Source organism: Aphis gossypii, chromosome 3 (assembly GCF_020184175.1).
Source record: "Aphis gossypii isolate Hap1 chromosome 3, ASM2018417v2, whole genome shotgun sequence".
NCBI lineage: Eukaryota > Metazoa > Arthropoda > Insecta > Hemiptera > Aphididae > Aphis > Aphis gossypii.
The window spans coordinates 22295794-22307181 of record NC_065532.1 but is presented as its reverse complement, the minus strand read 5'-3'; the positions used below and the strand labels follow the sequence as shown (position 1 = coordinate 22307181).

At 34.6% G+C, this 11388-nt stretch overlaps 4 protein-coding genes across 4 annotated transcripts; 2 read left to right on the top strand and 2 right to left on the bottom strand.

Moving 5' to 3' along the window:
• Window positions 1-2051: 2051 nt before the first annotated feature.
• Window positions 2052-2795, top strand: LOC126551045 (general transcription factor II-I repeat domain-containing protein 2-like). Its single transcript, XM_050203798.1, has one exon. It carries the CDS (start codon window positions 2052-2054, stop codon window positions 2793-2795), a length of 744 nt encoding a protein of 247 aa, XP_050059755.1.
• A 13-nt stretch (window positions 2796-2808) lies between these two features.
• Window positions 2809-3862, top strand: LOC126551044 (general transcription factor II-I repeat domain-containing protein 2A-like). The gene is made up of 2 exons (XM_050203797.1): window positions 2809-3080; window positions 3232-3862. The coding sequence occupies exons 1-2, from the start codon at window positions 2809-2811 to the stop codon at window positions 3860-3862; spliced, it is 903 nt and encodes a 300-aa protein (XP_050059754.1).
• Window positions 3863-4749: 887 nt separating this feature from the next.
• Window positions 4750-5484, bottom strand: LOC126551043 (uncharacterized). Its single transcript, XM_050203796.1, has one exon. It carries the CDS (start codon window positions 5482-5484, stop codon window positions 4750-4752), a length of 735 nt encoding a protein of 244 aa, XP_050059753.1.
• A 3963-nt stretch (window positions 5485-9447) lies between these two features.
• On the bottom strand, window positions 9448-11388 carry LOC126551042 (uncharacterized). Its single transcript, XM_050203795.1, has one exon. It carries the CDS (start codon window positions 11386-11388, stop codon window positions 9448-9450), a length of 1941 nt encoding a protein of 646 aa, XP_050059752.1.

The window sequence follows — 11388 nt, the reverse complement described above, 5'->3', positions numbered from 1 at the left end:
TGGTTTCTTTTCAAAAATTTTTAGTAGCAAATCTCTAGTTTTTGTATATGAATAATTATTCATTAATCTTATTCTTCCATCAGGTGATATTATTAAAGTCGACCTCGTAGACGAATAATTTCAGATTTTACGTGAGTCTGTGATATAGCTGCAGAATAAGTATTAAATCTGTACGTTGATAGTTGCTGAATTCAAAATCAATTATTATTATTTTATTTTTTAGTTTTTGCCTGTAATTAAACAACATCAATTAATAGTATCATAGTATTATTTTTATCTATGTTACTAAAATATATTTTTATAAAAATAAAATACTGATTTCATAATTTTTTATTTTATATAAAATTTAGATTATTGAATGTACTTTATATTTTATTGATTTATTTTTTTTTTATTTATGAGTGATATGAATTTATTTGATATTAAATATTCAATTATTCATCTGATTTGTATTTCACTGAAATTTTGTAAAATATTAAAACATATTTTTTTATAATCAATAATATAAATATTTTATAGACACATGACTTATTATTTTTTAAAAAATATATAAAAAAATAAAAACAATCATATCTTTTATATTTATTCACTAAGACTAGCAGATTCACCAGCAGCTTAATTAATCTATAATGATATAAACAATATTCAAATAAAATAATAATTTTTAACTTTCATTTTATATCATATATTTTTTAATCTGATCGTTTTTTACTATGTCATACTTTAATAAGTCATATCAGTGGCGCCGAACCTATAACCCAAGAGGGGCGACCACCCCCCCCTTTTTTTGGGTGGGTGGAGTCCGTGGGTACCCAAAAAATTATTTATGTACCTACCTAAGTTATAAATGTATAATTATAAGTAGCAGGAATAATCAAAGGAATAAACAACGATACTGCCTGATAAATAACATACGTAGTGTACTATTTGTTTTAATCTCTTTGGCCTATTCGCAACAAAATCAGACTACGGCGACGACTACATTATAAAAAAATAGTAAGTTCCAATAAACTCGTAAGTCGTAGATCTAAAGACCAATCGGTAATCACTGCCATGCGTCATGCGTATGTGGATATTAATATCAGGCTTTGTATACAATCACAGATATCTATACTATATTGAAATCAGCTGTGTATAATATTATCAATTTATAATTGATAAGTATAATGTTATAAATAGAAATCGATGGGTTTTCATATTTCTCCGTCTCCATCCGTTGTAATCGATAAATCGAAGCAGTGTGAATGTAAATATAAAATATTAAAGTACCTATCAGAGTTGAGAGTTCAGAATCAGATCTATTTACTGTTTCATGTGTTTCAATTTCGATAGTAAGTAGTTACAGTAGTTACATAGATGGTTTCTTTTTGTTTAATTTATTAACTACAAAAAGTGAGCCATAAGTGGCACTGTTTATGTTTTAATGTTTAAGGTTTTACGGAAATCATATATTTTCTTTAAATGCTACCATTGTAAAAAAAAATGTTATAAAAGAAAAACACATAATGCATAATAAAAATATTTATAGGTATATATGAATATATATACTTATAGTTATAAAATATAATATACAAAAACAGTTTTTAATAATTATTAATTATATTAAAATATTATAACGAACAACTGTTTTGCAACGATTACGGTATCCAGCTGATCCAACTAGTTTTGACTTTTGACTGATAATAATTGTTTTGTTTTGACTGAAGGAATAGAGCATGTTCTATCACAGATTATATAAAACGATTTAAAAACAATTATATAATCGAATAAATTCAAGTTCGAAAAACATTATATAATCTGTGGTTCTATTTCAATAACACACGATTAGTCATGACTAGAATTTACTAAAGAGCAAAAGTGTTTTGTGTTGACTATTACTTACCAGTGTGCGGGTTTTATGTGTGTTCTATTTTTAATTAGTCATAATAAACTGTCAATTGTCCGTCGCGTCGTCAGCCGCTACGCGTCAGTGTGCTTCGACGTGTTGTTTGTTACGTATCTTAGTTAATTAGTTCATTCTTTGTCTTGATTCCTTAAACATCAATACAATTATGAGTGTAAAACGCAAAATTGACATTGAGAACAGGAGTTATAAAGAAAGTTGGGAGAGTGATTACTTGATTGCTAACAATAATGGAAAGTTGCAGTGTTTAGTGTGCATGAATATTGTTTCTGTGCCTAAAGAATATAATGTGAGAAGACACTACACAACAATGCATGAAAAGAAGTATGCTACGTATACAAATGAAAGTCGGCGTGCGTTAGTTACAGATTTGAAGAAAAAGCTTAAACAGCAAACTGGTATGTTTAGTAAAATATTGCGATCTCAAACGCATTCTTTGCATGCATCTTATGCCGTGTCGCTTGAGCTGGCAAAGGCAAAAAAACCTTTCACTGATGCCAATTTAATTAAAAAATGTGCCGTTGAAATGGCCAAAGCTTTTGAAGATTCCAAAATGGCGGAGAAATTTGAATCAGTGCAACTTTCACATCAAACCATACAAAGAAGGGTTGTTGCTATGGGTGAGCAAGTAGAAAACTCTATGCTTAGCCTGGTTAAAAAAAGTTCGTATTTCTCACTTTGTCTGGATGAAAGCACTGATCAATCAGATGTTAGTCAGCTGTTGATATTCGTGCGCACTACTTTTGAAGATTTTACTAGTAAAGAGGAGCTAATTGATATTTGTCCTCTTTATGGAACAACAAAAGGAAAAGACGTCTATGAGGCTCTGAAGAAAACAGTTGACAGAATTGGAGGCTTTAATAAATGTTCAGCCATAGCTACAGACCCTTAATCAATTCCCATCAATGACTGGTAAAAAAACTGGATTAGTGGGTCTGCTTCAAGAGAATGGTGTTACTTGTCCGACAATACATTGTATTATACATCAGGGAGCTTTATGTGAAAAATCAGTCAAGCAGGATCAAGTTTTTCAGACCGTGATTAAAATTATAAATATGATTAGAGGTGGAAATCGATCCCTTTTACACAGGCAACTTAGGCAGTTTTTAGTGGACACAGAGGCTGAGTATGGAGACTTGCTAATGTACAACCATGTAAGGTGGTTGAGTGCAGGAAAGTGCATGGAACGATTTTTTGCCATAAGAAATCCCTCCATTTCTTAATAAATACGATTCATCCGATACAACTGAACTGAAAGAGAAGCTTCAGGATCCAGAATTCTTAAGACAGTTAGTTTTTATAACAGATCTGACTAATCACCTTAACAGTTTAAACTTGAGTCTTCAAGGAAGAAACCAGACGGTTTCAGATTTGGTCGGAATAATAAACGGATTCCGGAATAAGCTAAACGTGTTTAAACATGCTTTGGAAAAGAACAACCTAACACACTTCCCTAGCTGCCTGAAACTAGCAGAAGAACCCAACAGTGAGAAAAATATTGACTTTTCATGCTGCAGTTCACAAATTCAACAAGTTATTAATGAATTCAATACACGATTTAAAGATATTGAAAGTCTCAAAAGCAGTGTACTGCTTTATAATAATCCTCTTGGAGCATCCATTGAAGATCAACCACCTGACTTACAACTTGAGTTATGTAACCTTCAAGCTGACATGTCCCTAATCACCAGAGATAAAAAGGGACCTGAATTTTTTAAATTGCTGTCTAAGGAGAAATTCCCAAACCTGCGAGATTTTGGACTGAAAATGACATCAATGTTCGGAAGCACATATATATGTGAAAGTGCCTTTTCCTACATGAAATACATTAAAAACCCCAACAGAAGCAACCTTCCCGATTCTACCTTACGTCATCTCATGAGACTGTCTACAACTGAACTGGCAGTGGACATTTCTTCATTGGTGGATGAAGCCGATCGACCACAGTCTTCACATTAGATATATTTTCATTAATATTACAATGTTTGTCTTAGTTCTTTAAAAAACTACCTCTACATTTTCTGTATGTATAAAAAATTTAGATGTTGAGCAATAAAAGAAATAATACTACTTTTTTGTTTTAATTATTATTATACCTCTCATTATTTTGTTGTTACTTTAACAAAATTAGTGTATGGCCCGCAACCAGATCAGAGGTTTAAGTTTTGGCCCTTGAGGCCTTGCAAGTTGGACACCCCTGATTTAAAGGCTAAAGCTAATATACCTGTTACGACTAGGACTGTAATACGAAAGTAAAAACAATAATCTTTTGTTTTAATTTAAGTTTTCCGTTTATTTTTATAAGAATAATTGTTTTTAGGACACCGTAAAGAGCCTAATGGCCGATTGCGATATTATAACTGTTTCGGACAAAGACGGCTCGCCGACTGTCCCTTCTATGGGTCTAGTCTTGGTCGGGGGGACGGGCGCACTCGTCTTATCTTTATTTTTATATATATTATATTAAAAAACGACGAGCGTCGATCGCGATCGACCATACCGCCCGCCTTAAACGATTCTTTAACAAAAAATTAATTATTATAGAATAACAAAATATATCAAAATAACATGATATTATATAAGAGAAACAAACATTTTAAATCATAAAATCATAGAATAACAATTTTTATATAAACTAAATTGCAACATAAGTAATTTTAAATATTTATTTTTGATTACCTGGAACACAATTACTTTCGAAAGGAAGTGGGCATAGATACCTAATAGCACGACGATATATACCACTGGGGGTCTTTACGGTAGCAACCCTTGGAACACCGTCCCCATTTACATCCACGTGGAGAGCTTGAACAAGACCCAATTTCCACTGAAGAGGTGGGCTGTTATCATCCTTCACGAGGACAATAGAACCGATTTTTTATCCTTGGACCCTTATCGACAGACCACCGTTTACGCTCCTGAAGCTGTGCTAGATACTCGCGGCTCCAACGGGACCAGATTTGCTGGGAAACCTGCATGACTCTGAGCCATTTAGTTAATCGATTGGTTGGTACTAATGATACATCAGTTTCGGGTAAAGCGGTTAAAGCGTCGACAATAAGGAAATGACCAGGAGTTAAAGGAGTGAGATCCGAGGGATCGGAAGATAAAGGAACCAAAGGTCGTGAATTTAAGCATGCCTCCACTCGTATTAAAATAATATTAAGTTCTTCGTATGTGAAGTTTGCGTTGCCTAAAGTGCGAAATAGATGATGTTTAATGGATTTTATTGCAGACTCCCATAATCCACCGAAGTGAGGGGAGCGAGGTGGTATAAAGTGCCAGCGGATACCTGATTCAGATAATACATTCTGCAATTTTGATTGGTGTTCTTCGGTATGAATCAAGTTGCTTAACTCTTGAAGTTGACGATTTGCTCCAACAAAGTTTTTTGCGTTGTCTGAATAAATATCCGTGCATTTTCCTCTTCGATCGCAAAATCTTTTTAATACACTTATAAACGATGCACTTGTTAAATCCCCAACCAGTTCAATGTGCACTGCTTTAGTTACAAAACAGATAAATACACAAATATATCCCTTGCTGAGAGCCGCGTTTCGCCTTAGGCTTGTTTTTATCATTAACGGCCCCGCGAAATCGACACCACAGACCGAAAAAGGACGACTTGGTTTGATTCGTTGCTTGGGTAGGAAAATTGTAGGCTTAAGACGAAAACATCTCACGCACTTGGATAAAACTTTGCACGCTATATTTCGGCCATTTATGGGCCAAAAACGTTGCCTTACGTGTGCCAACATCAACTGCGGACCACCGTGCAATAATATATCATGAGCATCCTAAATAGTAAATGAAGAATTGGACTATTTGGAGGAACAAGCATCGGATTTTTTTTGAAATTTATCTAGCTGACTCGCGTTCTTTAGACGTCCTCCAACTCTGAGAATGTTGTTTTCATCAAGGAAAGGACGCAACCGAAAGATATTACTTTTCGGAGAACATAGTCCGTTTTTTTTTAAGTCAGAAATTTCGCTAGAACAATTTTCATCTTGAACAAATCGAATAACGCTATTGATCGTATTATTTAAATCATAGGGAAGCAGAGGACCCGTTTTTTTGTCTTTAGGATGAGCAGTGTTATAAATAAATCGTAAACATAAAGCTACTATACGTAAAAGCCGACTCCAAGTTGAATAATGAGATAAAAATGTTAGTTTTGGTTCTTCAGACGTAAGCAAACTAATTGTTCGACGTTCTTCAATTGTATTAAAGTCGATTTGTTTTTTATTTGTATGTGGCCATTTGGATGAATCCCATTGAAGCCAATTAGGACCTTCCCACCAAAAATTATCGTTTAATATTATTTGAGGTTCTCGTCCACGAGAAATAATATCAGCCGGGTTGTCTTTAGTGTCTACGTGCGCCCATTCGGATATCGATGTTGTTTCTTGTATTTCGCCAACCCTATGTCTTCCACTGCACCGACGGCGAAGAGATCCAGGCAAGAACTATTGAAGAATCCGTCCAGAATGTTCTTTGACTGATATTCATTTTTAGTTTTGTAATTATTTTATCAGCTAAACGTGCCAAAAGGACAGCTCCGCATAATTCCAGGCGTGGCACATAGGAGTATTTGTATTATATAACCGATCAAAATTATTTATTGATTTTTTTTTTTGCAATTTTATCATATATAATATACAATATTTGACCTTAGTTAACTGATTAAACTAAATAATTTTATACATTTGGAAGAAAAAAAAAATAAAGAAAAAAAACAATAAAGGACTTTAATTAGAATTATACTGTTTGTCGTCATTTTCTCCATCATCATATTCGTCTTCTTCTTCATCTTCCTTGTCGTTATCTTCTTCATAATCACCTTCTTCAGTATCTTCCATATTTCTTCCGCTATCACGATCGTCTTCAGTTGGTGGTATTGGTGGTGCGTTTGCGATCATTAGATTGACTGCCTCTTTTGAGAAGGGCTCAGTTTTCTTGTGTTGCCTTTGTCGGCAGTTACTTATATATGGATCTGAACTAAGTAGCAGCATATGCAATATATCTCTGTTGCAATCCACTCGTGAAAATTTTCGAGCGAAATGCAATCTGTATTGCCGATAGTGCTTGTTGCGGGCCTCAGATGCCTCTTCCGATAGCTGGCCAATTGGTAGAAGTGCATGAGTTATCACTGCTGCACCATGAACCAAGACTTTGTGTATAGTTGGTGTCATGGGATGCCAACCATACAGATCTATATACATTTTTGCAGTTTCGAGTGCAAATGTATCAAATTTAACAGGATCAATGCTATAGCCACTCGAAATCACTTCAAGTATAATTTTGAATTTAACTATCAAATCTAAATTGATTCCAGTTATCCGAGAAGAACATTCCGGGTTGGCAAAAAATCGTCTTGAAGTGTTTCCGTCATTGGTATTCCCAAATCCCGCTTTGGGAATATCTACCAAAAGTCCCATTTCATCTTTGAAGTCTCTTTGTATTTTTTCTTTTGTTTCCTTGACAACTTTTTTGTCTTCGGGAGATCGTGCTTGCCACTTTTTCAGTGGCAATTTATAAGCTACATGAAGAAGCGATTCGAAAAATCGAATTCTAGCATGAAGAATTGAGAGTCCAAACTTCAGTGATTCTACATTAATTTCTTTTGGTTGGATTAATTTATTAAAATCTTTCGAAGTTTGTCCACAAATGAAGCATCTCATGGTGGAAGCAGTATCGGTGGCTGCATTGCACACTTTCCCGTCAACCATTGTTAGCATCATTGTATGCTTTATTTTGACTGTTCCATTAGGAGTGGACACCTCTGTTTTTGTTAGGGTCTCGATTTGGTTTTCGATGTATCTTATTTCATCTTTAGTTACTAATTTAGATTCAGCGATGAAACGTATACCTATTGGTCTGCAGAATCTAGTAGAAGAAGTAACTGGGTTCTGTCATATAATTTTGATATCTTCTCCATCAATAATAACAACTAATCTTAAAGGAACAAATGAGGTTTGGAAAATATTTGCGTCACTGTCCTTTCTGTTTTGAAATTTTTGTTTGTACTGGGTCTGTTGCGATCCGTCACAACCCCATTTTGATAATAAAACCATATTTTTCTTTTCTTCTTCTGAACACGTTTTTACCACCTCTTCAACATATTTGTACAAACGCAATGCTGTATGGTCAAGCAGGGCTTGAAGTTGAACTTCAGAACAGGTTTCAGTCACTGTTATCGATTCCTCCATAGGGTAACATTCCGTTTTGGCTTTTTTTATCAATGAGTAGCAGGGATAAATGTTTTTGCTAGCACTTTGTATTACTTCCCACTGTTTTCTGGTGAAGTCTCCTTCTACAAAAATCGCTAGTGCCTCTTGTGGTGTAAATTTTTTAGTTATTAATTGCTTTTGAGCAGTAGTAATAAGTTTACGACATTTTGTTGCTCTGGTTGGTGTGGTAGTCACGTATTTAATCAACTTTGCCGCGTTATTATTTCCTGATGTGCGCTGACTTACACTAGCTGCATATGTCAACTCCTCAACTGATACCTGCTCACGTAGATCTTTAGTTTTTCTGCGCTTACTACAATCACTTAGCTCTTTGAATGCTTTGGATGGTCGTCCGGGTTTCAACGTCATTGTTGGCTTTACAGGCCAGTAAGGCAGTTCAATCGATGATGAGAGCCAATTTTCGTTGTTTTTTATGAAACGCTCGCCTTTATAACTAGCCTTAATCCATTTCTTTTTATAATCGCTCTTAAAAAATTTTAAAGAGTGACTTAAGACATTTTTTTTTCCTCTGGACAATTTGTTATTTTCATAAGTTTTTCTTCCAAAAACAAATACTTTTTCTCTAAACTCTTACCTTTACAATCTTTTAATATTTCACATAATTGGCTTCGAGAAAATTTGTTAGACGTTACCTGAGAAGCTGCAAGCCAAAAAACAAAAATACTTCAAATTTAAGATTTAACAAAACATTTTCTGTAACAAATTCTATAATATTTTATATTAAAAATTGAGCATCTTAGTAAATAATAATAATATCTTTGATATGCTCAGAATCAAAATGGCGGATGTGGGCAGAAAATGTTATGGTAGCTTATTATAAATAAATGTCCCGGTTTAATGCCCATCAAAAAAATATACTCCGACAAAACCATACTTATTAACAAAAACACTATTATCTAAGAATTGTTGGTTAAAATTAACAGCCATATTAGACTTCATTAAAATAGTTCGTAAACGCATAATATAAGCAGTGTATCAATACATTTTTGCTACAAATTGAGTACGTACCTTCCTTTTCCATTTTCAAAATAATTTTTTTCCAATTCAACCACGCAATATCAAAATATTAAAAGATAAAAACAAATATAAATGAAAGTGCCGAAAACCAATTATATGCGTTTCGGACAATAACTAGATTACGACTGACTATGCGACGAGTGGCAAGCGTTTAAGAAATTTTACTGATAACCATTTGACAGACCGATTAGGTGGCTTTAATAATCGTAGTGCTAACGACTTTTTTGATTAACTTGCTGATTGTGACTTATGATCGGTTATATAATACAAATACTCCTATGTGCGTGGTAGCGAGATCGATTTTAGGGGCGCCAAGCGTGATTTAGCGCAAATTAAACGAGAGCTACGTTTGCCTTCATTGTTTAATGTTACGAGATACAAACAAGCGCCAAACGCTTCAATCGACGCGTCCGAAAATCCATGTATTTGGACATCTACAATTTGCCCAGGAATTACGATACATCGCGGTATAAATAAATTGTTTAATAATAATAAGCTTTCACGAAAGTTGTACCAATCCAACATTGTCTCTTCTGGCAATGTTTCATCCCATCCAATGCCCATCGCCCATAAACGTTGCATTTTTATTTTTGCTTTAATAACTACAGGACTTATTAGACCTAGCGGGTCAAAAATAGTCGCTATTTCTGATAATATTTGACGTTTGGTTACAATAGTTTTTCTTTCGGAAAGTTTTACTTTATACTTAAAAATGTCACCTGACGGATCCCATCGAAGACCTAAAATTTTGGCTGAATTTTCGGATAAGTCCAAGATTAATGTCGGATCGTTTTCTTTGTTTGCAAGACCGGTAAGAAGTGTGGGATCACTAGCTGTCCATTTCCTAAGTTCGAATCCACCCTTTAGTAACACTTCTATGATATCGTCCCGCAATTTTATTACCTCCTGTAAAGACTCGGCACCACCCAGGTAATCATCCATGTAAAAGTCTTGTTTAATCGCGTTGTAAGCGTCTGGATACACATTTGATTCTTTGTCTGCTAAACGATGTAGACACGCGGTCGCAAGAAACGATGCAGGAACTGTGCCGTATGTTATTGTATTTAACTGGAATCGATGCAGTTCTTGATCGGGGTTTAGTCTCCAAACTATTTGCTGAAAGGTTCTGTGATTTGGAGAGACCCATATTCGACGGTACATCTTGGAAATATCAGCAGTCATTGCATATCTATGTTTACGAAAACGAGTTAATAAATTTATAAGATCCTCCTGAATGCAGGGGCCCTTTAGCAAGACGTCATTTAAACTGACTCCCGATGTGGTCTTGCATGATGCATCGAATACTACTCTTAATTTAGTAGTTACGCTGTCCTCTCTCCAAACCGCGTGATGAGGTAAATAATAACTTTCTTTGATGTTTGAATTTGAACACGGCTCAACTCTAGTCATATGTTCCAAATCTTCATATTCTTTCATAAATTTTGAGTACTCAATTTTGAGTCGAGGGCTGGATAATAATCTTTTTTCAAGACCGCAGAAACGCCACGTAGCTGTTGACTTAGAATCACTTAATTTTGATGCCTTGTCTCGAAATGGCAGCTGAACAACAAACCTGCCTTTTTCATCTCGTTGCACAGTATTTTCAAAATGTTTATGGCATGCCTTTTCTTCCAATGTGAACACTGTCTTTGAACCAATTTCTTCTGTGCGCCAAATTTTTGAAACTTGTTCCTCGAGCTTCGATAAATTTGTACATAATGCGACGGTTGAAGTTTTACTGATATCTTCACGTGCTACTGTTGATCCAGCTACAATCCAACCCAATTGTGTTTCTTGCATAATTAAATTGGATTGAGGAAGCTTAAACTGATTTGCACGCAATAAATCATAAAATACTTCCGAACCTAAAATAGCGTCGATTTTTTGTGGTTCACTATAACACAGATCAGCTAATTTAAATTCAGCCGGAATTTGAAATCTAGATACGTTGATTTTAGATAACGGAATGTTCCCAGTTAAGCGTGGTAATATGTAAAAATCGATATTTACTTTGTAGTTGGACACACGTGATTCAATATTAGCCGATGCTACATACGATGCATTATGGGCTGATTCGTTTATACCGATTATTGTACACGAGACGCGTTTTTTATTTAATTTTAACGTTTGAGATATAGATTCAGACATAAAGTTACTTTGAGATCCCGAGTCTAGTAATACACGACATACTGTTGATTCCTCACGCGCGTTTCTCAT

Coding starts and splice junctions, on each gene's coding strand:
- LOC126551045 (XM_050203798.1), top strand. CDS start 2,052: ATGAGTGTAAAACGCAAAATTGACATTGAGAACAGGAGTTATAAAGAA.
- LOC126551044 (XM_050203797.1), top strand. CDS start 2,809: ATGACTGGTAAAAAAACTGGATTAGTGGGTCTGCTTCAAGAGAATGGT. Junction 3,081..3,231: donor AGGTGGTTGAGTGCAGGAAA/GTGCATGGAACG, acceptor TCACCTTAACAG/TTTAAACTTGAGTCTTCAAG.
- LOC126551043 (XM_050203796.1), bottom strand. CDS start 5,484: ATGATAAAAACAAGCCTAAGGCGAAACGCGGCTCTCAGCAAGGGATAT.
- LOC126551042 (XM_050203795.1), bottom strand. CDS start 11,388: ATGAGAAACGCGCGTGAGGAATCAACAGTATGTCGTGTATTACTAGAC.